Source organism: Protomyctophum bolini (assembly GCF_963924005.1).
Source record: "Protomyctophum bolini genome assembly, chromosome: 1".
Lineage (NCBI taxonomy): Eukaryota > Metazoa > Chordata > Actinopteri > Myctophiformes > Myctophidae > Protomyctophum > Protomyctophum bolini.
The window spans coordinates 35,482,687-35,506,659 of record NC_137862.1 but is presented as its reverse complement, the minus strand read 5'-3'; the positions used below and the strand labels follow the sequence as shown (position 1 = coordinate 35,506,659).

Below are 23,973 nucleotides of genomic sequence, written 5' to 3'. Positions count from 1 at the left end.
CGTCCGAGCATAGACATGCAGGCAACGCCCCACCTGCCTCTGATTGGCCTACTAACACTGCCCATCTTGCCTGTCCTCCGAGATGCAAGGCTACTCCGTGGTGGGAAATAATACAAGTACAAGTGAATGGCAACACGCAACAGTAATTTGTAACTTTAATTTTTGTAGAAGAGGCAAATATTGTTTGTGCCGTTTGCTTTGATTGAATAATTGATTGAACACGTTGGCCTATGTACTATGATTTGATTTGGCTGTGTTCTAAATTAAAGTGTTAGTGTTGATTATCGTGTATTAATCTAAACTAACACTAAACTAATCAAGGGATCAAGATCAAGGGAAAAGAGACTTTTTTTTTTACAGTACAATAATGTTTAAAGTTTACACAAATAAACAGGCCAACAGCATAAACAATATTAGTTTACCTCTTCTACAAAAATAAAAGTTGCTGCCGCACGTGCCAAGCTGTCATTCTCTTGTAGCTATTATATATCGTACTTGACTTGTATTCTTTATTTATTTCCCACCACAGAGTAACCTCTCACAGCAGACTATCCAGCATGTAACTTCCACCTCGGAGACACCGGCTGTGTCAGTAGGCCAATCAGAGGCAGGCGGGGCGCTACCATGTCTATGCTCTGTCGGTAGGCCAATCAGAGGCAGGCGGGGCGCTACCATGTCTATGCTCTGTCAGTAGGCCAATCAGAGGCAGGCGGGGCGCTACCATGTCTATGCTCTGTCAGTAGGCCAATCAGAGGCAGGCGGGGCGCTACCATGTCTATGCTCTGTCAGTAGGCCAATCAGAGGCAGGCGGGGCGCTACCATGTCTATGCTCTGTCGGTAGGCCAATCAGAGGCAGGCGGGGCGCTACCATGTCTATGCTCTGTCGGTAGGCCAATCAGAGGCAGGCGGGGCGCTACCATGTCTATGCTCTGTCGGTAGGCCAATCAGAGGCAGGCGGGGCGCTACCATGTCTATGCTCTGTCGGTAGGCCAATCAGAGGCAGGCGGGGCGCTACCATGTCTATGCTCTGTCGGTAGGCCAATCAGAGGCAGGCGGGGCGCTACCATGTCTATGCTCTGTCAGTAGGCCAATCAGAGGCAGGCGGGGCGCTACCATGTCTATGCTCTGTCGGTAGGCCAATCAGAGGCAGGCGGGGCGTTACCATGTCTATGCTCGGACGTAGAAAGAATATACGCGTAGAGAGAGAGAGTGCCGCCAATGAGGGGGCAGAAAACAGTGTGGTCACATGACCCATGCAGCACTCCAGAGTTTTAATTTTAAATACATTGTTTTCAATGAGGCTGTTGCCTTTCATTCACTGTCTGTGTCGGCAACCAATCAAATGAAGTTTTTTCTGTTTGTGTCCCATAAAGGAAATTCAATGATTTGTTTCGACCAACCAGGCCTGTTGAACTCAACTTGGGGTGTGGGCCACATTGGTCAAAAGGTCACTTGATGTGGGCCAGAACCAGTTGCGGACGTGTGCTCACGCTAATGTTTCATAGAGATAGTTTGTGAGGTAGACGTAGGACACGTCACTAAGTCCCTGTTGAGTCTGGCAGCCCAAATCCACCCAAATCAGATTTGAGGCCCACCATTGGAGTTTGCATGTTCTCCCCGTGTCCCCAAGGGTAGGTACCCTCACAAAAACATGCAGTAATCCTGGTCTCTAAAACTATCTCCCCCTGGCCAGCTGGGGCGCCTGATGGTGGGGAATGGAATGGTCGGAATAACGTGTTCCCTCCACGCGCTGCGTCCGACCAGGTAAATTCCCCCCTGTCAGGTGAAAAGAAACAGCTTGGACTCCTCATGCATAGAAGGAGGCATGAGGTCAGTCCGCTGCCCCCCAAGTTGGCAGAGGAAGTGCAGCGCCCAGGATTACATTAGATAATTGGCACTTTTTTTTTTATGTAGTCTGTATGCCAAAAGGATTTTTGCTAATCAGATTTGAATGGCATTCCGCCTTGTTCAGACTCCTGGATGGGAAATCACATTTGCGCTGCCAGTCTGAACAGGGCCTTAAGCGCATGTGGTTACGCCTACGTCCCTAGGGTGTCCCTAGGTAGGAACCAGAGCTATTTAGATGAGAGAGTTGCAACAACTCTGTACACTTCATGGGGCCAGTCCAATGACGGCTCTGGGCAGCTATGGGTAGCCTAATGCACTGGACTCTATGGAAGTCAAGTAGACAAGGCTGCATCTCTTGAACTGGCTACTGGAGTTTACGCATTCGGCTCGACTGTTGGACCCAATACTACAGAGAGCTATTTGACAATTATGTGCCGCGAGGAGTGGAGCGTTAATTCATTCTTATTGACACAGAGTATGCCTGACAGACACACTGCAGACAAGCTGGCTGGTAGGTAAACTAAACGATCAGTGGTGGAGACTTGGTAGCTTGGCTTTGCCTGACCCAACGTGGATTTACTCACGCCTCCTCCCCGATATCATGATAGTGGGGTGAAGCGAGAGTGAATCCACATTATCAGTATGACCAAAGCCAGGCTAGAGGCCGGGGACTGAAGGTGCGTTAAAACCTGAAGATATGTATTTGTTTCCAGTTTCCACTGTCGCTTCAATCACTTTGGTTGTCCAGGTCAGCGTTGGCCATGTCTTTCCGGCACCCCAGAGCTCCTATTTTGAAGGCATCCCGGCACCGATTGTGTTAACGTGATGCAAGATCTTACATAGCCCTGGCTATGCAACCCAACCTGGTGGGGATATGCACTCCGAGCTTCTCTAGTTTGGAATAGTAAAATGAACTACTCTAAAATGCATCACTGTATAAATCACTGGCAGTGTTTTTACTTTGTGAGCCTTCATCTGAACCCCAATCAAGGATGTGTTGCAGGAATGAGTCATCATCCCTACTCAGCTGTCCACAGGGCATACATCTGATTACCATACCCACGCTCATGCACTACGCACAAATGTAAATATTGTCATGAACTCCTCTGTAATAGTATTGATTCTGTGTGTTGGGTGGGTTTCACTTTGTTTATTTTCCCTACTTTCAGCAATATTGCATGCATGTAACGCACACAATAAAGTTACTAAAACTGTTTTCAGCTCCCAGTGATTCATTTAGCAGTTATATAGTATAGCAGCCTCTCATTCTCCTTTACCCCTGTGTGTTATGTTCAGTAAACAGTATAGAAATCGGCTTTCCCTTCTCTCATATACATATACAGTGCAAGTTGTTAAAAATCGTAATAACACAAACAATACTGGCATGGGAAACCGATTCAAAAGCTGCTGCCACCTATACATCATGTGAAGTGCTCCCAAAAGATGACACAGCTTACTTTTATTATAAACATTATTCATGTTGAAGAATATGAGCAAGATAAATGGGTGGAGGCATCTCCACAGGACGATGCAGTGAAGTACCCTACTACCCACAAGGGGGTTGTCTGTTCAGCAACAATTTGGCATACCATAGACTGAGGCACCCCATTTGGCTAATGAAGTCCCAGACTGTCTTTCACACCACGCCCCCACCACTCCACTATGAAATGTTCTACTCATGAAAGTAATGAGGCAGGGAGGGAGTAAGACTCTTCTGGCCACTGATAACCTCAGACTAAACTTGCAACCTTACGAGACAAGGGCCTAATATCTGGCCGTCAATCAGCCCCAGCGTCCCTAGCTGGAGTGTTTAATTACAAGGATCAATTATTCACCAGCCTCCTCTTTCACTACTCAGTGCTCCCAAAAACAAAAGAGGAGTGAAAAAAACGAAACAAAGGTAAGACCCACAAGGGGGTGGGGTGGCGCATTTACATTTGAGAAAACAGAACATCCCTTGCTCCAGGTAGTATATTTACTGCCCATTACATGCATTATTGTGATACCTTTTTCAAAGACGATGCACTGCTTCAACAGCTTCAAGTTCAAGCAATAAAATCGTTATTTTGAGTCTCTCTGCAATAATAATAAAGTTTATCTCAGTATTATTTTATATTCACAGCATACATTTTTTCTTCTTCTATCAGATGATGTGCTGTCTAGTATGTATGAATATTATAGTATAGTATGTCACGAAATTACATGCATTAAGAAGTGTGTCGCTTTTTGCATGCCTTTGTGACACATAATGGTGCGCATTTCACAAGGTGGGATCTAGTGCAAGGTGAACCATTTGCAGCGCCTCTGAGGCAGGTAAGGGTTTAGTGTCTTGCTTGAAGACACTTCCAGATATAGACAGACAAAGGCTTTTGTGGTGTTGAACCTTCCAGTTATCAGTTACAGGAAGTCTCTACAACCATCCAATTACACCAGCGAGACTCAACACAGCCTTGAGTCAAACACTCGATATATCATAGTTGCAAACATTGTACAGTATACAACAGTGAATTTGATTTCATAATTCTAAAATTGTACTTTTGAGACTTAAACAAATATGTAGGATCTCCCCATCTCCAACAGAATTTTACAATATGCGTTTTCGAGATGATTTAATTCTAATCCACTAGAGAGGCTAGTCCCATAAAATACAATGAGCAATGTATAATATTAATTTTTACTACCGTTGTTTTCTATTGTTCGATATTTAATCTTTACTATGCATACTGAAAGATCATTAAGTAAAATATATTTCCTATTCACCCAGAATGAGAGTAAATAATCTACCTCAGTAGTGACTCATGTTTTACTAAATATTTAATAAGTGACATTTTGTTCCAGATATGATGGTAGTTCACACTTGGTAAGACAGGTTATGTTCCTAAAGAGAGGTAGTTTGACTCTGACTGAACTTCTGATTCAGAGTGTGTCAAACTACATCTATCATGGCAGACATGACTTGGTGACAGATATCCTGGAGAATGTATGAACTTGGACATAGATCCAAACTAAAACAGGGTGAATATAGGATGTCAAGAGGATCAAAACTCTGACTCTGAAGTTGCAATTGAAGATTGGACACATTTCCAATACGCCATCCCACATCATGTATCAATATAAATGCACATATGGGTGTGAGCAAACTATATTTTACAATGTCACATACTATTGCAACTCCATACACAATGATTCATCATCTGTCACATCGGCAAATAATCATGATTTAACTTTCTGCATCAAAGCTCTCCACAGTGCATGCACATGGTAAAGAGCAGTTTCTGGATAATCGTCCAAAAAAGGAAGTATTAACATTTATGGCCTTGTTAACTCCACAAGGGGGAGTGTGGTGAGACTGCAGTCTAAGCGTAGGCAGCTTCTTTCCCTTAGTAAAGCAGCACAGGGTTTTTCCCCTGGACTCTCAGCTGACGGCTCATTAATCTATTCTGGCGGAGGTCCCCAACCCAAGCAGCCGGTGCCAGAGGAGGATTCCCCATGCCTCGTCTTTCTCACCAGAACCGTTCTATTTGCCCATCAGTACTAGTGAGGTAGAGGGGGTGGACAAACAGGAGGGGGAGGAGGATGATGCCACAGAAGCAACAAGCCAGCTGGGATTTCCTCGCACTACTGAAACAAACAATTTCCTCTCTGTATGCAGTCACAGGGATGTTCCCCTTTGCGTGGGTGGGAGGAGAGAGTACAGTACAGCACTTTTACCTAACAAACTCTCAGAATCCAACTGAAACAAAAACAAACCCCATAGTTTCAAACATAGAATTGGCATTATAATACACAGTGTTAAAAGAATGGAACTATAATGTAACCGACACCATTACAGGCTATTCTACAGTAAATAAGTTGTGGACACAATAATTAAAGCAATCATTCATACAAACATGAAAACAGTTGAACATGAAACTAATTGACTATGTGAGAGGATATTTAATTGCACAACTTCTACAGCTGACTACAGGCATATTTAATGTTCAAACTATACTGAACTCAATTAAACAGATCAGTAATGCTACTATTGAAAGCTAAGAAGAAAATAAATATTAGCTCAACAATATTAGCATTCAATGATTTACTGTATGAGTTGAATAATGACTTGAAATATGCCTTACAGAAAACTTCCAGTCCTGTTTCTCCAAGTGCAATGGAAATCATACTTTTAGCAATGCATCATTGAATGGAGGTACATAGTATATTTTTACACTCGTTTGACACTGTACCAAAATGGTTCGGAAACAAATATGTGTACGTTAAACCCCTGACTGAGTACTACAAGGGCAATGATATTTATATAGAAGTATGAATCCACACAAGCATTCTTGAATCCATTGCAGTGAAGCAGCTCCTTATCCAACTCCATTTATATTTGATTAGATTTGGAGTCATTCATGCTTACTGTTCACAAAGGGGCGCTGTCCCTTCAGCACTCCATACAGCAATGAGCCTTCAGCACCATGGACAGTCCTGATTAATCCTGATTGTTTACCTGGATAAACTGACTGGAACATTGGCTTTAAATAAAGTAAACGTCTATATCTGGTTAAAAAAAGAATAATAATACAAAATAAAAATAAACTAATTATCTCTGCCAGGCCGGAACGGCAGGGGATAATGTTTTCTTCCCTGTCCGTATGTGTGTTTATTTGTCACACTTGCATTGGGCCAATTAAGAAACTTCATATGTGCCTCATGGTGGTGCTATAACGGCCCACTTCACAATATCTTCTGTTTTATTCAAAATACCCAAAACACCCTTCCTACAGATTTTGTCTAACACTTCAGTACACATTCTCTCTGGGGTGATGTGATCAAGATGTATCAGTCAGGTTTTTATTTTTAAGTGGTGCAACCACTTCCTTAAGTGACTTTGTGTGTGGGTGGGTGGGTGGGTGGCTGGGTGCGTCTGAGCACGAAAACAGCATGGTTGTTTTTCACCACCTGTGCGCAACCTAACACACACACAAACACACACGCACATGTTAACTGTATATATGGTGATTTCGGGTGTGCCAGTACAGTGACAGTACAGTACAGTACAGTACAGTGGAGGGTACAGTAGAGGGACTCCCACACGGTAACTCTGTCATTTCTCAACCGTTTCGGATGCGTGGCGGCTCGCCGGAATCAGGCCGGCACCCTGGGTGCCAGAAAGATAATGTAGTCTGTGTTTGACTAGGGTTCGACTGGATTGCTGGATTACTTCAATGACCATAATGCTTTGGTGCACTCACCCCACCTTGTGGAGAGGGGGACGGCTGTCTTTTTGAGACAATATGTAGTCCAGGAAGGACGTGAGGCCAGTGTGTGTGACATCACAGGCACCTTGAAATACAACAATATCTAAAAACACATTTTACCCACATAAAAACCCCAGGAAAGTGTTTCTCGTCTCCCAAACATCATTAAAATAAGATCTGGTTGGAAAAGGGGTGAAGTGGCCCTTTAAGGGGCCTCTATAGAGTGCACCAACAAACAGCTTCCCACAGCTTCTTCATGTCCTCATGGCTGCACCCCATGAGTGACACAGCCGTGGGTATTATTTTTTAACCTTAATTTAACCAATAAAAACCACATTGAGACTAAAGTCTATTTTACAAGTGTGAACTGGCCAAGAGAAGAGGCAAAATAAGTAACACAGCTCTGCCAGTAACAATAAACACAAGACAGGACAAAAATGCAACGCTCATAATTACAGTACCCACTACCAAAGAAGCTCAAAGGGAACGAAATTTGCTAATAAACTAAAAAGCAAGAGAACCAACATTTGCTATACATCAAAGCAGGAGCAATGTTTAGAAAGTGTGCCCATGGCAATCCTTTTAAAGCTCACTAGGGGAATCACAGAAGCCAGTTTGAGTTTGGTCTGTACTGTAGTTCATTCCATGACCAGGGTCCAAAAAAGGCAAGGCTTTTTTTTCCAAGCCTCAGATTTTGTTGGGGGCACGAGTCGTTTGATCTGAGGTTGAGATAGTTTTGGACAAGTTCAAATTTAGAACAAATTTAAAGTGAGAATATACCAATAGAAACCTGCAAGACGTTAAAGAGTACCAACCCACTAGGGCCACTAGTACTCTACACTAGGGCGTAGAGTACAGTGATGAGTCCTATACGGAACCTCAATGCAGCATGAAAAAAGGTTTCAAGTTTGAGGAAGAGTTGAGGAACTTGAAAAACGGTAGACAGTATCGCCATAATCGAGCTGCGACAGGAAGAGGCCTGTAACCAGCTTTTTGCGAGAAGCATTAGAAAAGCAGGACTACATTCTGTACAAGAAACTCAGTGTGAACTTTAGCTTTTTTGCCAAGGCATCGATGTGGTGTTTTAAGTTTAACTTGTTGTCCAACCAAATCCCAAGATATTTATACAACTCAACCCATTCAATGGATATACTTTTGTGTCCATTAGCAGTTTGCTATTTAGCAAGATACTGGTCCCCATGCAAAAAATTGTCAATTCAACAACAAAAAATAAAGCCTATAAAGCCTTCATACTGCTAAATATGCTCCCACTGTTTATTGCAATTTCTGTTCAATAACCCATATGGTCCCTTATAGAACTTCATCAGGAATGAATGATGAAGATCAAGACAGGATTGAAACATTGTTGGACTGAGCTTGTAATAAACAGTGGGAGATTATTTAAAAGTGTGTAGACTTTATTATATTTTTGTTGATCTCTTGTTTGTCCTGCAACTCGATATACTGACTAGTAACTACAGTGGATGTTTCTCCCATGACCTACTCTCAAACATATTATATTTATTTATATGGCTAAAATGAATTAAAACAGCTTATTTTGTAATATTTGTTTGTGTTCTGATTCCTTTTTTGAAGCATTATGCCATTATCGGTTTAAAATGTATTTACTGCCCTATAAAACACCTTCAATATTTGTATTTATTTTAAAAACAGTTAATCTTGCACTCAATAGGGGCAATGCCCGTCGCAAGTTGATGATGTCATTTGCCAATCCATGTGTGGTCTAGACTAGATCTGTATTTTTTTCCTACATGAAGATTAAATTCCCATTGACAATGAATGGAGAATTTACATCATATGTGTCTGACGTATGTCCCACTGGGAGGAGACCCCGGGGCAGACCAAGGCGCAGCACAGGAGTAAACACATTGACTCACTGGCCTTGGAACGTCTCGGAATCCCCCAGGAGGAAGTCACTAATGTTGCTCTGGAGAGGGAAGTCTGGAGCACTCTGGTGGAGCTGTTGCCCCTGCGACCTGACTACGGATAAGCGGTAGAAGATAGATGGATGGATGGATGTGTCTGAGCAAACAGACATGTTACGTCATGATGATGCACTATAACACGGGGGTGATTTTTAATTCCTAATTAGGGGAAGTATTGAGTATGTATTAAGGCATATAAGTCTTATTAGCCAGGGATCCTTTTAAGAAGAACTCAAACAAACCTAACCCAGATGACTTCCATTCCATCTCACTGCATGAACTTTTTCCATCAGACTATGCAGGGTCTATATACACTAACCACAACCTCCACAGTCTGCAACCCTAACACTATTCCTTGCCAGGGGTCTATAACTCAAACTTGCACTTTAGGCCTGAAAGCAAGCAATGCATGTACACATTGTTTGAGAGGTTCTCTAAGCGTGACATCTTTTTTGCTTGTAGGCACATACAAAGTTAAGTCAAACCATTTGTAACAGTAATAGTTGGTGAACCAATAGGAAGTCCCGGAGATGGTCCGCCCCTCTGTGCCCGGAAAACCATAGGTCTCTTACAGGCTAAAACTAAATCGACAGTTAGACACAGACTCATGCTGCTACACATATACTCAAGTGTTGGCGCAACTAGCACCGCTCAAAAATATTGTCTTAGTCTGTCTAAGGAGTCTTCCTTAAAGGTTTATGTAGAACTAGAGAGTCTTTTTCTGCCGGTTTTCTTTAACATTAATGAATGTAATTAGTGTGTATTCATGAAAAACATAGCACAAAATACTATTGTGTGTCTGACAATGTGTGAAACTGTGTGTGCAATGTATTGTGAAAATAGTGCAATATGACTCCTGCCCATATACAGTAGATATCCACAGACAGATTTCATGTGTGGGAGACAGCACGGTGTTGAAAGGCTGCATTTACCCACTTTGGTCTAATTGCAGTATTTGCTCTCAGACACCCGTAATCACATGAGTGCTCCATTTATACAAACTCTGGCTTCACTGAAAAAAGCAGCTACACATGGCTGATTGCTTTACAACAACCATTCAAAAATATTAACCTTAGTCCCCAGTGATTTGAGAGGGAATTTGTCTGATAACACAGGGAGGTTTTGCTCCTCCCTGCCATTGAATATAGTCACACCTTCACTTAACCACTACAATTCTGTGATTGCCTGATTGTACAGCTCTGTATTAGAGGCTAATAGCAGTGTGTTGACTTTTGATTGCTTGACAGATATCGATAGGTTACAAGTTACTGTAATTATGCATCATTACAATTTGGTAGACTGTAACACTAAGTGGATGTTATGGTATGTACTGCATGACTTTCCTCGAACAAATGTTATCATCTGTTTTAATAGCAACAAATTGGCAAGCTATGTTGGGACAGTTGGCAAATGGGCAGGAAGCGGAGGAGTTTAGAGGTGTTAAGTTCATGCAGCACTTTATGTCCTGCCAACACAGTACACTGTTATATTGTGAAATCCCTGACTAAGTTGTCGACCCATGGCCCCCACCTGCCCAGTTTATGCATAAAAAGGTGTGGAGGGCACCATTATTAACCCTCCTTTGCTGCCCACCACACCAGCAGGCTTTTGTGTCATGTCCATCTGTCCCTATAGGATAGTACATAAAACAGTTTGAAGCCGAGGTACTGGCTTACATATGACAAGGAGTGGTGAATTTTCACAAAATTCCCTCAAGTCACAATGACTACCTATTCAGTCATAACCCAGGAATTATATCATATATATTTATTTATCCATGATGCACACAATAGTATCATTGTTGCATTGTAGTTGTGTGACTGTTCGCTCTATATAATTTGAAATGATGAAAATAGAAGAAATAATTATTACCTGTGCGGGTTGGACATCTAAGCAACGAAGCACTTCTTTGAGCATGACCGGTTTGTGAGGAGTCTTTTCAGTTGCAAAGGAAGAAAGATCTTGAGATCTATCCTGGTAACACGGACTAGATGAGCCAATTGTTGATGAGTGCACAAAGAACATCCAAGGCATCCTGACTCTCCAAATAGAAAGAGTTGCTTGTCTTGACCCCAAATAGCAGAGCTTGGACACATCACGGTATATCATGGTCCTGGCTCCTGACAGAAACTCTGGGGAAAATATGATAATTCATATGGGTCATATATGAGAATTAAGCAAATGGTACAATGTGATATGTGATATATATTTGGGAGACTTTGTAATTAAATGTCAAATACTTTGATACACATATGGTTTACACCTGAAATTGTGTCATGATGATGCACGATAACACGGGTGTGAGTTTTTATCCTAATTAGGGGAAGTATTGAGTATGTATTAAGGCATATAAGTCTTATTAGCCAGGGTTAAGTCAAACCATTTGTAATAGTTGGTGAACCAATAGGAATTCCCGTAGATGGTCCGCCCCTCTGAGCCCAGAAAACCATAGGTCTCTTACAGGCTCAAATTAAATGGTACAATGTGATATATATTTGGGAGACTTTGTAATTAAATGTCAAATACTTTGATACACCTATGGTTTACACCTGAAATTGTGTTACACTAACTCTTAAAAAGAATGGGCACATTACGACAGAGGAAAAAAAATTGAACCCACCACTCTAGCTGAGAGTGGGGGCGGAGCAGTAGCAGGTTGCCTGTTAGTGGTGTGGGCGGGGCTAATAATCTGCACACCTGAGGGATATATAGGGCTAGGCCTAACTAGGCAGCATACAAACATTTGTCTCTCACTGAGAGGTGCTTGCAGCACCACAACCCCTGTGCCTGTATCTGATGCATTAATGTAAGTATGCCTTTCGCCTGACTTATATCCTCATTATTTACTGTTATTTATTTATTTCTCTTGCCAGTCAAATCATCACTCATCATCCGTCATTCACCATTTCCATCACTGTATCTGAAAAGAGACTGAATAAAATCTCTGTCATGTCAATACTGTCTGGTCCATGGTCCAATGCTCTTAATAGGCATGCTGGTGTAGCGGTGCAAAGGTACATATAGCCAGCAGTGAGCACCCCCCTCCCTCACTAGAATATTTCACTAACTACAAAGTACTATTCCTGAAGAAAGTTAGTGTGGGATTGCTAAGAATGCTACTGTACATTAGATCAGAAGTCTTTATCCAGAAGGGGAAAACGTTTTGCTGGGACAATGCAAACATTAAATACAAGACAATACAATACATAAATACACCACAATAAAAACACCCAGAAAAATACATAAAATACAATATAAAAGGTAACTACATTCTAAATCTTTAAAAGAAAGCAATGTCCTCTCCACATTTGTGGAACATTTGTGTTTGTCAGTTTATGTATTTATCATGACATCTGTCAATGGAAGAAGCTATAGCACACAGAGCTTTTGTGTGCGCGCGTTGTGTGGCACACACAAAATAAAGTACAATGACAGCTAACACGTTAGCTCTGCACGTCATGTGTGACATTACAAGGCGAGATCGATGCACGTACACTATCACCAGTAGCATTTGCGAACACATAACCATAACCCAGTAATTAAATAAACCAGAGAGTGTCAGAAAACGAAACAAATTCTGCACGTGTTAACATTCTCAGTAAGATAGTTACCGTGAATCGAGTCAATCGACTGGTACGTCTATGTAGCTCCACCTTGGTGTGACAGTTGTAGTCTAATACTTCCATGATTGTAGTCCTAAAGATGTCCGGAAGTGTGTTATGGACGGGGTCCCAGGCTACGGGGTCCCCTTACGATGTAAACATCGTAAGAAGTGTTTAATTTCTGGAGATTATTTTGGTGAAGAATAATCTTGTGAATATCACAAAACACAACATAATAATAATAAGTATTATTATTATTATTAATAATAATTATATTACTATTATTATCCTAACCATATTAATCCTTGCATCACCAGGATTTTGGAATCCATCGCAGACCGGACTACAAAACTCGTCAAACCAAAACGTCATCACCAGTCTGTCCAATCACAAAAGTGTTAGGTTCAATCTACCGTTCAGGGCTTGTGTTTGAAAATATTGGCGCTTGTTGATGTTGTTCCGCGTTTTAAGCTCTTGCTAGCACGGACTTCGACACTTCAAACTAAATTTCTAATGATCCCCAGTTTTTGATAAAGGTAAGACACGTTGCACACTACCCCAGATATGAGCGGCACAGCGTCAGTTATATTAAATAAACCGGTAACTTAGCAGAAAGTATTCTAACGTTGGCAGATATGTATCTCTTTGTGCTCTTTGCTCCTTTGGCTAACAAGCTAACATGTACGTTATATGTTCGTTGAGCCCGAATCATGCGTCTGTCTTTAATGTAAATGAGACATAATGATGTCAGGGTGTCGAAAAGTAATGTTTGAGCACCTTCTTGCGTATATAATGTACGTGCACCTAGAAGAACATGAGCATTTTGAAAAGGTTTCCCTGACCATGATCCACGTTAGGCTAACTGCATGTAGCCCACCCACTCGTTACGAAAGCATCTGTAAAGCAGTGTACTGTGCAATGTATAAACACCGGCTGAAACTATATCTGATGGTCCTTCGAGGAACTCATGATTATGTCGACGTCTTTAGTAATGAATACGGTTGTGTACTGGAATGAATATAATAGGAATATTGTGTGTGACTGTCTGTATGACACACACACACACACACACACTTGTTACTAAAATATTATTTACTGTTTGAATTCACACAAAAAAAGAACTACTGAAAGCTTGATGTGGCAGTATTACATGAGTCTAACTATGCCTGGCATTGTTTGTTTTGCAGAGCATTTGCTCAACATCACTACAGAGAGACATCATGTCATTAGAGGTCTGCAGTCATGTGAAGGTGGTTGTTAGAGTGAGGCCAGAGAATGACAATGAGAAGCGTGACAACCTCAGGAACGTGGTCCAGGTTGTGGACAATCACATGCTGATATTTGATCCCAAGCAACAGGAGGATATCTTGTGTTTTGGGTCAAAACGTGTAAGAAACAGGGACATGAGCAAGAGGCCAAACAAAGACCTCAAGTTTGTGTTTGATCATGTATTTGGAGAGGACTCTATCCAAGTGGACATCTTTGATAACACTACGAAAACAGTTCTGGATGGAGTCTTGGCTGGGTTTAACTGCACAGGTAAGTTTCACTTAAAAGAAATACATTTTGTTACAGTGATTATGTTAGGAAGATTAAAAATTTCGACTTGATCACATGACTAGTCATAATGCATATCCATTTGTGTGATTTTTGGACAATCTGTAGGAGTAATGTAAAAATGGCAAAAATCATCCTGCTGGTGGTGCTATAATAGTCAAATGGGTGCCATTTCTTCCTCGGCATACTTAGTAAAAATGTTTGTGCAAAGTTTCACAGCAATCATGCTGCATTCATGATTTGAGGAATTTTGTTCAAAACGAGCCACTCCTGCAAACTTTTAGATGGCATTGGCAATCTAATCGGACAGATCCGTCTTGATACATGACCATAGAGATAATGTGTACCGATGTGTGTCATGTTTGGACAAAGTCTGATCTGCAGGAGTAATAAAACATATATATTTTGCAAAAATCTACCTCCTGGTGGCGCTATAACAGGACAATGTGTAAAGGGGGCATTTTCTTCCTCTGCATAGTGGGAATGTGCAAAGATTTCATGGCAATCGGTGGCTGTGTTCATGATTTGAGGCAATTTGTTCAAAACGAGCCACTCCTGCAAACTTTAAATGCCAATCTTAGCCAATCGTGATGCATTATGAAAAATCGGACAGATGGTCTTGATCACTTGAGTCTTGACTATATAGATAATGTGCACCGATTTGGGTGATCTTTGAACAAAATCTGTGGAAGTAATATAAAAAAATGTGTTTTGCACAAATCGGCCTAATGGTGCCACTATAACAGGCCGATGTGGAATATTTTACCGACTGGTTCTGCTCTGGCCTCCAGGGAGAGTGTGCTGAGATCACGCAGATTGGTCCAACAGTGCCGGAGATTAGCTGCTCACAGCTTAGGTCTGGCGGAGACGATATCCTCGAGAACCGTTCTCCCCACCTACTTCAAATTCGACACACACGTTCCACACCCCCACAGGGAGTGCATTGCCCTATGTCGAGTCGGTCGGACCCACAGTTGCCCAGAACCGCCACAAAAGGCCTCTGCCCGGGCTCTGGACAGGACCCCTGCCCAGTGTTAATATATGGAGCTGGCCTGTTCTTACATCATTCTGACGTCTGCATAGACTCCATATTTGGGCATGCTGACAAAGAAACTCCATATGGGCATAACGGGGACACAGAAATAGTATCTTGGTGGGGCATGCATTTCCCACTTGCATGTAGAGGCCCCACAGGCACTGCTCTAGTAATAACAATGGACGAACTACTGGTTTTCTTATTGTGCAAAATAATGCATCAGCATTTTTTTGCCACTGAGTGAAATGCATTATATTGTTACTTGTTTGTATGGCTTGATATAGTTTTCAAGCTTACAAGGTCATCACCAACAATGTTGTAATCTATTTATTTATTGTGTGACTCCTCTTTTCTGCAGTGTTTGCCTATGGTGCCACTGGAGCAGGCAAAACGCATACGATGTTAGGCTCACCAGATGAACCGGGGGTTATGTACCGCACTATGAAGGAGCTGTTCATGCGCATGGAGTCACTCAAGGAGGAGAAAGACTTTGATATTTCATTCTCATATCTCGAGGTGAGTATTTTTTTAGACATTTCCTTTTTGCAATCTACATTGGCTGCTTCTGTCAGAAATTACTCTGCTACCTGACATTTGCTAACCTCGCGTCACCTCGGAGGAAAGCCTGGTCTATATATATATATATATATATATATACCGGTGTGTGTATATGTGTATATATATATATATATATATATGTATATATCAAACAAATTGTTGGCTGACTAGGCATGTATCCCACAATACCATACAAAAACAATACATCAGTCAGACTTGCAAAATTGCTGCCTTTTGGTAAAATTCACCTTCTAAAACTTAAAGGCTTAACATGCAATCAAATACAACTTTTCGGATGTACTGTATGGGCTGTTAAAGCTAGAAAATATATTTTCCCACTCAGTAGACGTTCCCGCATAACTTCCCGTGTTTGATGATGATGTCGAGCGCATACCCTCTATAGAGCGTCGCAGTCCGACCCCCTTTCAGAACGACGAGTGGCCCAGGAAATGAATCCCAATGCATTTTGCCCATAGGCTTTTCTTAAAGTATTTATTTAAAGACTGTTACGCCGTGGACAAAGCCAACTCGGATCGTGACAAATCATGACAATGAACACAATATTTTGGGCCGATCAAATCATTAGAAAGAAGAAAATAAAGGCAGGAGACAACACTGTTTGTTTTGTTTTTCTTCTTATAAATTATTTGATCGGCCAAATGCATCGGCAAAATGCATTGGGATTCATTTCCTGGGCCACTCGTGTTCCGAAAGGGGGTGGCACTGCGACGCTCTATTGGACAAGGATGGTTGGGGAGGGACTTAGCGAAGGGCTAATTAGTTAAGATCAGTGTGTGACTGATTCCTTAATCTGCCACTGATTTATGCTTTATTTCTCCATGTTTGCAGGTTTACAATGAGCAGATCAGAGACTTGTTGGCTAATGTTGGCCCCCTGGCAGTGAGGGAGGACATGAATAAAGGAGTCGTGGTGACAGGCCTCACATTGCATCGGGTTAGTGACAATTCTAATCTATTTCAACTGTCAACTCTCTATCGTTTATGTTCTCTTGTTGTGGAATTTGGTGCATACAAGATTGATAGTCACCATGTTTCATGCCTAAAATATACATGGTCTTCAATATATGGGGAGTAGCCTGGTAAACCATCCTGAATTCACATTATCATCCTGCAGACCGGTCTAGCTGTTTGGGCATTTTTTGCTGAAGAGCAAATCAGGGTCTGTCAATCACAGGGCCCAAAGCACAGCCACTGATTGGCTCTTCCACTTTTTACTTTCTAATTTATAAAAGCAATGCAGCTTCCGTTTACTTGTGCACATGGAGCTACACTGAATTTAATTTGAGAAAACTAAACAATCACAAGGAACTTCTGTATTCTCAAAACCCATGTGTAAATTGAGCCTGAACTGTGGCCTAGAAAAACACCAGGCTCTTTGGCGTGTAAGTAATAATCAATTTTGATTTATTACTCCAGTGTGAACTTTGGAAGTGCTTTCTCTCTCTCTCTCTCTCTCTCTCTCTCTCTCTCCTCAAGAACTTGGTTCTATCATTAAAGACTTTATTCTCATAAAATCATTAGCATAGTAAAATAAATTGATATTTCTGTCGCTCTGACTCCATCATGCCCCAACGTATCTGTTTTATCCGACTTTGCCGTTTACATCTAAAGTATCGATCTAGGGGATAATTCTGGCAACTAGTTTTGTATTGTCACCAATCAGAAGTTAAGATTCATCACTTTTCTTGAGTTCTGGTTCTAGTCTGTGTGATGGCCATGTGCACTGCACCCTAATGTAATCTGATGGGGCATACATGATGTTGAACGGAAAGAACACCAACACACCTTGCCATACGGCTCACAGTGCAATTGTGATTGAACTGAAATGCTTTTTTCTCCAACACATGTCATTCTCCTCTTGACTCTTTGAAGCCCAAGACTGCAGACCACATTCTTGAGGCTTTGGAATACGGCAATCAAAACAGGACACAGCATCCAACTGATATGAATGCCAACTCTTCTCGCTCCCATGCTGTATTTCAGGTATTTCAATTGAGGAAGGTGAACTAGGTCTAATTGTAATGAATCTAATGATGATCATTAGTACTCTAACCACTGATGCCTTTAGTGTAGACAGATTTCAACAACGGGATAGCATGCCTCTAAATATTCTTATTATTCTCAATGTGATTGACCGTGAGTTGACATGTTTGTGTTTCTCATCCTCTAGATTTACTTGAAGCAGAAGGACAAGACTGCCAGCCTCAATCCTAATGCCTGTGTGGCCAAAATGAGCCTGATAGACCTGGCGGGCTCAGAGAGAGCCAGCGCCACCAATTGCAAAGGAGCACGTTTCCGTGAAGGCGCAAACATCAACAAGTCACTTCTCGCTCTAGGGAATGTTATCAATGCTCTTGCTGATCCCAAGGTAAGTTAAAATTGTCCCTAATTGTCCCTGTCTATGAGTACTACTTAGATGCACTACTTTGTGTGTAATTCACGCATGCATAAGTAAAGCTAAGCCTGAAAGAATGCTGTATTCAATGTTACATTGTTCAATGTTACATTATACACGTGTTCTCTAAGTACACTGTAGCCAGTGCAACATTCTGCAATGCCTGCCTAGTTAGGCGTGCAGACATGCCCTTATATATTATACATATCATTGAGACATGTATGTACGTATGCTCAAACTATGTCACCTGACATTTGTGATTAGTTTATGATAGTTTTCATTTCCTATCAGAGATTTGCATTTCCATTTGCCTTTTGAGCGAATATAGACTAGAGCAACTTGCCTTGAGAAGATACTATGCCAATTAATTCTAATTCAGAAAACAAATACAGTAAACACTTTATTCTGTGTTAGTACTTCTAGTGTGTGTGTGTGTGCACGCAGTGACACAGAATCCTACATATGACATGCAGTGTTTCCTGCAGGAAAAAGCTTTGGCCTGGTGCTGGGCGTGGGGGGGGGGGGGTTCTGGCGCGCGGCCAGTGGCCGCGCGTCGAAACATTTAATTAATTTGATTGATTAATTAATAATTAATAAGATTAATAAAGTAATATTAATTTGTATTATTGCTCTTATAATGCTATTGGAGAAACTGGGGGGACACTAGGGGACACTGGGCAGGCACTGGGGAGACCCTGGGGAGGCACTGCGGTTACACTAGGGAGGCACTGGGGAGACCCTGGGGAGGCACTGGGGAGACCCTGGGGAGACACTGGGTAGGCACTGGGGAGACACTAGGGAGGCACTGAGGGGACACTAGGGAGGCACTGGGGAGACACTGGGGAGACACTGGGGAGGCACTGCAGGCACTGGGGAGGCACTGAGGGGACACTGGGGAGACACTGCAGGCACTGGCGAGGCACTCAGGGGGACACTGGGGGGCACTGCATGGGCAGACACTGGGGTGGCACTTGGGGAGGCACAGGGGAGGTACTGGACATTTCATATCACACACACACCATGATTCACTAACTCCTCAAAAAAAAATTCAAGCATGGCGCAGCGCCATGCCAACAACATTGTGCAGGAAACCCTGACATGGGACTATTATGTTCTTTTTATCGACCAGTTAAAATGGGTGATTGGGCTAGTAGGGCTACAATTCACACTTTGAAATTAACCCAATAACTGCCACTGTTAGTTGTTTTCTTGTTACTGGTGATCCTGAAATTGTAATGCTTGTTTATATGCACTAGTCCTTACCCGTTCTGAATATATGAACAGCAAATCATGTTCAGTGTGCGATGTAACAGATCACATTATTAAAAGGGGGGAATTGTTTACAGATGGTCTTGGGAAGTTGGGTTGGGCACAAAAGTATAGGATAATTAATTGCTGTAGTACAATCATAAGTACACCATTGATGTGTGATGTATGGTGGTGATATTCTGCCTATAAATGGAAGTTATTGCACTTGTAGACGGTCTCTAACCTCTCACCGTCTGCTGCCCATGGAGATATAAGCTATTAAACGGTGAACGCGGAGGTTGGCTTTTTGGGCTTCAAAGCAAGTTGTAGTTTGTTCTTTATATAATCAGGATAAGAATTTGATGTTTTGTGTGATTTAGGAATGTGTCGTTGTCATTGCATCTGTCTGTATGTATTTTGTCACTGGCGACACTGGTGACACGTGATTTGAGGGGAGATGAGTTGTTCAGTACCCCCCCCCCCCCTTGTGGCCACGGGGGGTACTGCGCCCTGGGTGCGGTTGGATTATTATTTCATATAAATGGGTATTGTACTGTAAATATGACATGAATATGAATGCAAAGTAGTGGTTGAGGTGTGGACAGGCTAGCTGTTGGTGTTGTGCATGGTGAGATGTGTGCAAACGGTGTGGTTTACTAGGAGAAGACGGTCAAAGGATGCAACACACACACACGCGGCACCAAATTGTATAGGGCACTCTTTGTTGTGTTGCGGCGGTAGCTAGAGGAAGCATGCCAGTGGGGTAACTGTGAGAACGGTGGCCTGTGATGCAGGTGTCGCTAAGGGGCGGAGGTGTGTGAGGGTGTGAGGTTAATTCACTAATAAATTCATTATTAATCATTAATGTGTCAAATCGAAAAAAGGGCTTCGTTAAGACCTCCATATTCATATGGTCAATGCCTGTGAAAAGTGGGAGTGATTGGTGCAGGCAATGAGGAGATACGGCAGTGTTTCTAACAGACAGACATTGACTGAATTATAGTATGATATGATATGATATATATGGATGCATATTGATGTTCAACTAGTCTAGATTAACCCATTGCAGACCTTTGTTTCTGGTGTTCACGACAAGTCTTTTAGTTTTTATACTTTAGATTGCTAAATGGGATCATTTGTAATTTTACATAATGTGCCTGACATTCTCATGGAATATAGAGTAAATATCTGACCTCCCTATGATTCAAGGAGCCTGGGAAGTGGGGGAGTCAACTGAGTATTTGGGTATTATTTCATTCCAGTTGCATACATTAACCTGTCAACCAGTCGTCTCGTTTTACGCACCAGTCCCAGGGGCCCAAACGCAAGCAGGCCACATGCATTTAGGAAATGCTGCACAAACGTGCCACCGCCATAGTGAAATGTGACCCGTCCCGACCAGCTTGTTTCATTCTTGGGGAAAGATATCTTTATGTCCTTGCTGTGCTAGATCAGTCTGGTACTAGCCACCAATCGAGTGTTGCATTTTGGTCCCTTTTGTATGCTGTACCAACCACAACACCGCCCCATCCCAAAGGTTACCAGTGCTGTACAGTTTACTGTAGGCCCACAGGGAATTTATGTCTCAAAAAGAGGTGGTGGTTTGCTACCAGACAGGAACATCTGCTGTCATGCACTCAGTATGTAATTTTGCTACTTACTTCAGATAAAAATGCTTGCCTATTATTTGCAGCACTTATTTTCATTCAGTGATTGGCTACTCAGCTCTGATTTACATCAGTTCCTGCTTTTCTTTGTGGAGGGAAACTGGGATTTATTTGCTAATGATTGCTCAAATGTGATTGCAAGTATTGCATCTTGTAATAAGTAATAAATACTTACCAAATTGTCTTGTCATAAATACCCCTGACTTAAAAACTGACGTTTTGCTCAATCCAAATGTAGTGCTGATTGCTGAATGGAGCTATGGCAGCTGCAAGCCGGAGAAGAGATTATTGTTTTCCTTCAGTGTTTCTACAGCATTTCCTTTGAATTCTTGCAATTTGAATCTCCATGAGATTGAGAATCACCTGTAGCTGTGTCATTATTGTCATTATAGACCGTTCTAGACCAGCTGCACAGTGACTGCAGACCAGTCAGGGTGTCTGTTTCAGTTTGTAACTCAACCTTAACTCTTCATATTGAGGTTGGTTTCCTATTGGTTTCAGTGGCTGCTGATTCAAACCACATAGTTTAGTGTTAATGAGCTTCACCTGTGGTTGTAAACAGAGCTGTCTTTGTGTCTTAGTGCTCCAGTGTAGATGCTTATGAGCCAATTTCATGACTCTTGGTTTTACTTTCTGCCTTTATTCAACCATGTTGTCTAGTTTTACACCCATACAGTGCAGAGTGCCTTACTAACCTGGCATTGCTCCTTAGTTTATAGTTCCAACAAAATGGGTTACCATTGAAAACTGACTCCAAAGATATTACAATAGTTTAGCATACATTACACAATGTCAATCTAGCCATCTTTCAGTGTTACCTGCCATTGACGGAACTTGCAACTGTTGAGTCAAAGAATGTGTACTCTACTGTATATGGACACATTTTGTTTATAACGTTATTTTTAAGCCTGATACCCTAATGATTGTTCCAGTGAGGTTATAACCTAAGAAAAAATAACTAATCAAAATCTTAATAGAAAACGTTGAACTGTAACTGGATGAAAAGCAGTCTTGCAGTCTAATAGCACCGTCTGATTAAAAAAGGTTTAATTTGAGACATCTCTTGGCTCTCCACATAGTCGACCACAGACATTGGCTGTCCAGCAATTCTGGATGTCACAGGTGTATTGCCTTGTGTCAGAACTAACAGATGGTATGCAAACAATTAGCTAGGAGTCTGCATACCACAAGAATAATGTCTAGTGTTTGCCCTAGATTTCTGAGGCCTCATAATATGAGCTGAAAATTAAACGGGGCATACAAGGTGCAGAGAATTACTCTATAAAGTGTGTGCACTGTGCAGCATAAAGCCCAGCAATCGTGTGTTCATGCTCTACTCAACAAGAACATTAAATCTACCCCACATGTGGACTCTATAAAGTCAAGAAGTCTACATCAGAATGTCATGTCCTCCATTAGGTCTGGGTATGTACATGCATGAACATTTTAGAAAACATCGGATAATATTTGCACGATTGTTCAGATTACTTAAATTATGCTGCACCCTTTGTAGAGAATTCCATCGTCATCTGCCCCTTTGGGAAGAAAGAATTGACCACTAATTATGTGGTTGCTATAACATCTCTTTAGATATTGCAGAGATATACTTAATTGATCATTGTCTGCTTAACTTGCTTTTTCCCCCCCTTTTTTGTAAAAAGGGGGGGGGGGGAACTTTAATGCGTGAATTGGAAAACATTGCAATTGAAGATAACTGTTGCCAATTTTGTTTTTATGAAGTAAAGTGCCTAAGTCGGGAATTAATCAAGACAATACTGAAACCCTTCAGCCAAACTATCAGACTCATGGCACGCACCTACCACTACACCAGTTGAGGTGCAGCTAGGCAGGAACAGCATCTGGCTAGCCTAGAACCTCGGTTAGCAACCATGGCTCTCACTTCACCTCATTCTGATTGACTCATGTTTGTTTGAGAACAGCCGTGCAGTACAATACTGAATAAAATCTTGCTGGTTCAGGGAGATAATATACGCAGGAATTGTATTTCCCCCCCCCCCCCCCCCCCCCCCATAAATATACAAAAGTTTTCACATAATTTGTCTTAATCTTATTTCGCCAACAGCTTGTATTTCAGGTATATTACTTGATGACCAAACCTGTTACGTTGTGTATTTAAAACAAACCTCATCATTAGGCCAAACGGAATCTGCAGTTTCTTTTCTGTGGTGATTCCGGAGGAAAATCAGCTTGTGTTTTTTTCTTTTCTTTTAAGGTTATCCAGGACTATAATCAATGTGTTTGGAGCAAAAATAACAAGCTAAATAAACCTTAAGTTTTCATCAGAACACACGGTCGCGTATTCTGTCCTGTTCATCAAATGCACTTGTTCAATAAGCTGATGTGTTAATTTGTTTCAGCGTAAGAAGTCTGCTCACATACCATACAGAGACAGCAAGCTGACACGACTTCTTAAAGACTCCTTGGGAGGCAACTGCAGGACAGTCATGATCGCCAATGTCAGCTCCTCATCCCTGTCATATGATGACACCCTTAACACATTGAAGTATGCCAACAGGGCCAAGGAGATAAAGACCTCGGTACGTCAACTCAATACTAGTTATATCATATTACCGTAGCTTTCTATAAGATAATTCGATTTCAATGAAGCATTGACAGGATTCTTCAATTACTATTACTGTGTACTATTTTTTTCCACCCAAAGTAAAAATCATTTTTTTTAAAATATATGTCTCTGTCATCAGCTGAAGAGCAATGTTGTCACCTTGGACAGTCACATTGGCCAGTATGCATTAATATGTGAAAAACAGCGACAAGAGGTATTATAACAAGCAACTCTACTCACTGACAAGATACACATTTAAAATATGCATT

General features: G+C 41.7%; 2 protein-coding genes across 2 annotated transcripts in view; one reads left to right on the top strand and one right to left on the bottom strand.

Annotated features, from left to right (window-relative positions):
- Positions 1-11,164, bottom strand: part of mettl15 (methyltransferase 15, mitochondrial 12S rRNA N4-cytidine) — a 64,083-nt gene extending 52,919 nt beyond the window's left edge. The window contains exon 1 of the mRNA XM_080768212.1: positions 10,910-11,164. Coding sequence (XP_080624338.1) covers positions 10,910-11,146 — 237 coding nt within the window. The 5' untranslated portion in view covers positions 11,147-11,164. The remainder of the gene's footprint in view (positions 1-10,909) is intronic.
- A 1,906-nt stretch (positions 11,165-13,070) lies between these two features.
- Positions 13,071-23,973, top strand: part of kif18a (kinesin family member 18A) — a 30,277-nt gene continuing 19,374 nt past the window's right edge. The window contains exons 1-8 of the mRNA XM_080785854.1: positions 13,071-13,175; positions 13,827-14,178; positions 15,591-15,748; positions 16,640-16,744; positions 17,683-17,793; positions 17,981-18,178; positions 23,499-23,678; positions 23,844-23,918. Of these exons, the coding sequence (XP_080641980.1) occupies positions 13,860-14,178; positions 15,591-15,748; positions 16,640-16,744; positions 17,683-17,793; positions 17,981-18,178; positions 23,499-23,678; positions 23,844-23,918 (1,146 nt within the window). The 5' untranslated portion in view covers positions 13,071-13,175; positions 13,827-13,859. The remainder of the gene's footprint in view (positions 13,176-13,826; positions 14,179-15,590; positions 15,749-16,639; positions 16,745-17,682; positions 17,794-17,980; positions 18,179-23,498; positions 23,679-23,843; positions 23,919-23,973) is intronic.